Genomic DNA, 6,000 nt, shown 5'->3' with positions numbered 1-6,000 from the left:
AATTTGAGGCAGTGACATTTTTTCATTTAGGTAACGATAACGTTTGTATTCTCTAAAAGCAGCATAATTTGAGATAGAATATTTACACATTAAGAAATCAAAGACGCTCCAAGGAAAGTGAATACATGACTGATTGCTTGCACTGAAAATACCGAAAAGTGTCTAACGTAGTTTTTAAAAAAATTATGTCGTTGGACTCTCACCACCTGGCCTGCCTTGCCCCCATTCCAAGGTATTTGACTACATGTCTAAACCTATAGTAACGCTCCCTTTTCTTCTCCCTCTCCTCCACCATGGCCTAAAGACTGAATTAGTTCCTATGATTAACCATGTATTTAAAAAAGGACACCAGATGTTGTTGTATTTTAGCAAAATAAAATTCTGGTGCAACAGAAGCATGCTGGATAAATTCTGGGTTCTAAAGCATAATTTGACTTTGTCAATTCCCTGCCATTCAACGTCGGAGGGTGGGAAGTTGAGCTGAAGCCTCGAGCACTGGTGGAAGCCATGGCCAGTCCAGTCAGCATGTTATCAAGCAATTACAAGATGAATTTTTTAAGAAGGGAAAAAAAAAACTCTTACGTCTTCCGACAGTGACATGTCTCTGTGATGGGGTGCTCAGCTACAGTGACAGGGTGAACAAAAATGTCTTTGGCAAAGCCTTCATCTTGCCGTAGTACGTGAGCTGTACTTCTAATAGGAATCAGCAGTCCACGGTTGATTTATGGACAGTGTGTCGTCCCGCACCGTGCCAGTTCCCGTAGCCTCCGCCAATTAGCTCTATTTTCTGCTTAAGCCGTTAAAGCCACCTCCATGGAAACGCCAGGAGAGCAGGCCGGGGGGAAGGGCGCAGACAGGTGCGCCCTCTGCAAAGAAATACACAAAGGGCCTACACTGCGCCGCACGGCGTCCCTGGCAACTCCACGCCAGCCCGGCGCGCGCGTCTCCCGCGGCGCAGCGGCAGGGTTGGCGGGTGGCGCGCGCAAGTCGCCCCACGTCGGCCGGCGGAGCCCCTCGGCCTGCTCGCGGACGCGGCGCCAGTACAGCGCGAAGCCGGCTTGGGGCGGCGGCGGCGGCGGCGCCCGCGCTGTAGGGACTTGTAGTCCGCGCGCCTCCCGGGCACCTCCCCCGGGTAGGCCGGCCAGCGCGTCCCCGCCCGCCGCAAGCCGACTTCCTGCGGCTGTCAAGACTACACCTCCCGCCGTCCTCTCTGCTGTCGGCCCGAAAGCGAAAACAAATTCTGGGCTGCGAGGTGCTGTTCTCTCCCGGGCGCCCCCACCCGCTCCCCGCCCCTCCGGCGCCCTCCAGCGAGGTGGGAAACGAAAGGCCGCGTCTTTCTTTTTTGGTTTCCTCGGCTCCCGGCGTGGGGAGTGCGCGGGGGACGCAGGCCCCGCTTCACCTGAGCCGGCCCAGCGTGCGCGCCAGGGCGGGGGTTTTCTCGCTTCACACCGGTACGGACGAGGAAACTTGTGGGGGCGGCGACCCCCGGCCTGGGTCCTGAGTCAGGCAGCGGGGCCGTCGGGAAGTGACTACTCACTCTCGGGGTTTTCCTTAATTCCGCTCACCCCGTTTGTCGTGGGCGCGTGTTCGCTCCGAGGCGGCGGCCGCGTGCGGACAGCCATGCATTAGGCAGGGCTCCCCTATGCGCCCGGAGAGCGCGGACCGCTGCCTCGGGCCGCCGCCGCCTGCCGCCGCTCGCGGAGCCCGAGCCCCAGCCCGAGCCGCCGCCTGCCCCAGGCCGGGGCGTCGAGCAGCCGGCGGCCTGGCCATGTGGGGCTAGCCCTCGCCGCGCCTGGCCTGCAGCAGGACCAGCAACATGGAGGCGGCCGTCGGCGTCCCCGACGGCGGGGACCAGGGCGGCGCGGGGCCCCGCGAGGACGCGACGCCCATGGACGCCTATCTGCGGAAACTGGGCTTGTATCGGAAACTGGTCGCCAAGGACGGGTCGTGCCTGTTCCGGGCCGTGGCGGAGCAGGTAATTGCGGGGGGGCTGGGGGGGCTTCGAGGGGAGGCGGGGACGGCCCGGCAGGTCTAGGTGGGGAGGCAGATGCGGGCTGTCCGGGCCGCCCACGGCCGGGGCTGCGCGTGCCCTGGCTGTCGTCACAGCGCCCCGTTGTAACGCCGGAGTGGGACGCTGCTTTGCGTCTGAAAGGTGCAAATTGAAACTCCAAAGCCCGCAGATTAACGGGGTGTCTCTCCTGATAAAGAGGTAATGAGTTGAGAACAACTTGTGAGGCCTGCTCGGAGCTTCTATAGTTGATTTATTGCTGGGGACCTGGCGACATGATATTTTTCACTTCTGTTCCGCATTTACCTTCCTTCCCTTCGTTTGAGAAGCACCACGCTCACCCCACTCCAGTAAACCAAGTGTTGACTAGAAGTGGTGGATCAAACTTTACTTGTGGAACATATTTTGGTTTGCTGCTGGACTTTGGAATGTGGGGTAGGCAAGCTCGCCCATGTCACTTGAATCAAATGGGCAAACTGCCGTTTGAGAAAACCAACCTTTTACAAATATAGAATATTTTGAAGGATTTGTCTTGAGTAGGTTCCACCCTTTATTATGCTCCGCTGGGCTGTGTAGGTATACTAAACAGAACTGACTTTTTAAAAAAAGCCTGTTTTGATGTTGGTAGTAGAAAGGGTACGTGTAACTGGAGCTTTTCGAAACCACTTTCTAACACAGTTGCTCAGGAAGATTTTTCTGATTTTTTTTTTTTTTTTTTTTTGAGCGAGCTTATTCCGTGTTATATAACACTGTGTGTTGTAGGTGTGCAGTCACCCAAACCCATCCTATATTGAAAAATAGCTGCCGAAGTAGCTGGATAAAAGTTTCTGCTCTGGTGTGTCTTTCAGACCTTTCACATGTGCTTTCCTTTGACCTAGGACCTGCTCCCCACACCCCATCGCACACCCCTGCCTACCCGCCTGTGGGGTTTTTATGATGTTTCTGTTTTCTTTTCCCTCACCTTTTTTGAATGCTAAATAACTTTTAAAATTTCTATTTGTGAGTAAATGTTTTACTTAACATCTGGAGGCCAGTCTGTTCTCATTTTTAACATTAAAAGGCAAGCCATTTATTTACCATAGGTAGCGTAAAATCTTTCTTTAAAACAAGAAATTGATTTAACTGACACAAACCGTGGCTTTATGTTGCGGACATTGTCACTGAAATATTCTTCCAAAAGCTCCCCAAACGAGGCTCTCTGTCCGTTTCTCATTTTCAGTGTTGCTGTGGGGTATGTTCACACCCAGCCACTCCCTCCAGTCCTTATTGTTAGTAGGTAAATAGTCTGCCCCATTTGTGAATTTTCTGAATCTCTATCTGTCCTGCTTCCTTGGACTCCTCAGCACCTCCAGAAGTCTAGGGAAGAGGTGGAAGTGAATTCAGCCCATATTTATAACGTACTGTTAGACCTACTAAGAGTTTGGTAAGCAAGGAGATAGAAATAAATGGCGGTAAGGGAAGCTTGGAACTTACTTGGATTTGAGTTATCTGAGTCCTAGTTTATATTGAAGCAGAAAGGTGTGCCTGATTTCCGTAGTGCATACTATAGATACTTGGTGGCCTTGATTATACAGAAGCCTCTCATTGTAGTGAGATCTCTGTTTTTAAGTAGAAAAGGGGCAAAAGCCGGTTTACACTAAGAACTCTTTGTTACATCAGGTAACACATTTTATTGTATTTTGTAATGGGGTTTAGGTTAGGCATAAGGGACTACCCTTCCCAGTTATGTGACTCAGTTTTAGTCTGATGAGCTTAGCTGAAGACCTTGAACTTTGGGAGAAGTTCAGTTATTCAGTAGACTACTGGTATAGCCATCATCGCCAAAGGCAAAATGTGTGTGTGGGAAAAAGAAAGTAATACCAACGTCAGGCTTCCCTTTTAAAATGTGTACCAATGATTTATATTTTTTGCCGACAATTTCTCCTATAAAATCACAGATATTCATCATTTCTAAGAAAGAATCAGAGTAAATAATCTAAGTGGCAGTTTTTAAAGAGGGGGAGGAGACTCGAGTTAGGATTTTGGTCTTTCCAAATTATCTGATTTAGATAGGCCATTTCCTTTTTACACTTGTGGATTTGGGCCTGCCGGAGGCCTGACCTGAATCAGCTCCACAGCCATGGAGCTAAAAATAGGGCACTCTTAGAGGACTTGCTAAAACAGTGTCTCAGCCTTTCCCAGTATTTATCGCTATCTTGTCCCAAGTAAAAATGGGAAAGCCTTCTAGTTTGCTTTCATGTATATATTAATTTGCAGAGATATTTGTCATACTACTTTAATTCTTCCGGAGTGTTCTCAACCTTGCACAATAATTTACATTTTAAAAAGTTGTCATTTAACCTTGCTTTTCTTGCAGTGCTTGACTTAGTAAATTACCAGCACTCTCACACTTTATAGAAGTTGCTAAGAGTTTTGCTTCTGAGCAACAGGTTCAGATAGATTGTATGTGCCAAAATCTTTGTTAAAAGAGAAGAACCAGTAGATATGCCTACCATTGTTTTTGATTGAAAATAAGCTTTACTAACTTATGTTTGCCACCTGTTGCTAGGTAAATGGCTTTAAGACTAGCTCCACTTTGCTAATGGCAGAGGAAAGCCCTATCAGATGACACTGTGGTTTATTCATACGAATAATACCTTGATTTATAATAGTGTCTAACATAGCTTCTGTAAAAGAAGTGTTGCTAAATGTCATTTGTTGAATTGGCAAAAAAATTCGATGGCGGTTATTTTTATATATAGATAGTCCTTTTTGGTCACATACTCTTAGAATATATAAGAATATGGTTTAATAGTGTCCAAGAACAGCAGTGAAGGTAGAATCAGTTAAACTGAAAACCAGTTATTACACTGGAAACAAATTGCTAACCTCAACAGGTGCATTTTCAGTGTATCTCAGCGTAATAGGACATACTAGGCGTCTAGGCAGTTGTGCCGGTTCTGTGGGTATAAATGAGCCTTGGTTGTTAGGCAAGAGAGCTGTAGAATGCACAGCTGGAGCCTCCCTTTTCCCCAAATTCTCTACTCATGCTAAACGTAAAGGGAGAACCACTCAATTGGATCTGTAACTTTTTTTTTTTTTTTGAGACAGAGTCTCACTCTGTCACTCAGGCTGGAGTGCCCTGGCACGATCTTGGCTGACTGCAACCTCTGCCTCCTGGTTTCAAGTGATTCTCCTGCCTCAGCCTCCCAAGTAGCTGGGACTACAGGCGCGCACCACCACACCTGGCTAATTTTTTTTTTTTTTTTTTTTTTTTTGTATTTTTAGTAGAGATGGGGTTTCACCATGTTGACCAGGCTAGTCTCAAACTCCTGACCTCAGGGGACCCACCCTCCTTGGCCTCCCAAAATGCTGGGATTACAGGCATGAGCCACCATGCCCGGCCAGGATCTGTAACTTTTAAAGCTACTTTCTATTAATATAAATTCTCAAGAGGCCTTGATGGTAGTTTGAAATGTGTTATTTTAAGTGTGTCTGAGTTTTTTTTTTTTTTAAACCATAACCCTTTAGGGTACAGGAATATCTTTATTTGAGATACCCAGTAATAGAAAAGAATTTTAATCTCCTTTAAGCATGTTAAATAATTGGGAGCTAGGGCTGGGCACGGTGGCTCATGCCTGTAATCCCAGCACTTTGAGAGGCCAAGGCAGGCAGATCACCTGAGGTCAGGAGTTTGAGACCACCCTGGCCAACATGGTGAAAGCCTGTCTCTACTAAAAATACAAAAATTAGTCAGACATGGCAGCACCTGTAATCCAGCTACTCTGGAGGCTGAGGCAGGAGAATTGCTTGAACTTGTGAGGCGGAGGTTGCGGTGAGCCGAGATTGCACCACTGCACTCCAGCCTGGGTGGACAGAGTAAGACTCTGTCCTGGGGGGGAAAAGAAAGAATTGGGAGCTAGTTAGAAGTAAGCATTGGATAAGAAATAGTTGTTTCAGGCTGGGCACGGTGGCTCAAGCCTGTAATCCCAGCACATTGGGAGGTCGAGGTG

General features: G+C 48.3%; 1 protein-coding gene across 2 annotated transcripts in view; it reads left to right on the top strand.

The window, feature by feature from the left end:
* Nucleotides 1-1,200: 1,200 nt before the first annotated feature.
* OTUD4 (OTU deubiquitinase 4) overlaps nucleotides 1,201-6,000 on the top strand; it is a 46,743-nt gene continuing 41,943 nt past the window's right edge. Inside the window, exon 1 of one of the 2 annotated variants that reach the window (XM_030816189.1) lies at nucleotides 1,201-1,975. In XM_030816189.1, the coding sequence (XP_030672049.1) occupies nucleotides 1,817-1,975 (159 nt within the window). In that variant the 5' untranslated portion in view covers nucleotides 1,201-1,816. The remainder of the gene's footprint in view (nucleotides 1,976-6,000) is intronic. The other variant, XM_030816190.1, reaches the window with a different exon arrangement.

Source organism: Nomascus leucogenys, chromosome 7b (assembly GCF_006542625.1).
Source record: "Nomascus leucogenys isolate Asia chromosome 7b, Asia_NLE_v1, whole genome shotgun sequence".
NCBI lineage: Eukaryota > Metazoa > Chordata > Mammalia > Primates > Hylobatidae > Nomascus > Nomascus leucogenys.
Note: the sequence above shows the minus strand (reverse complement) of the source record. Positions and strands in the feature narration are given on the sequence as shown.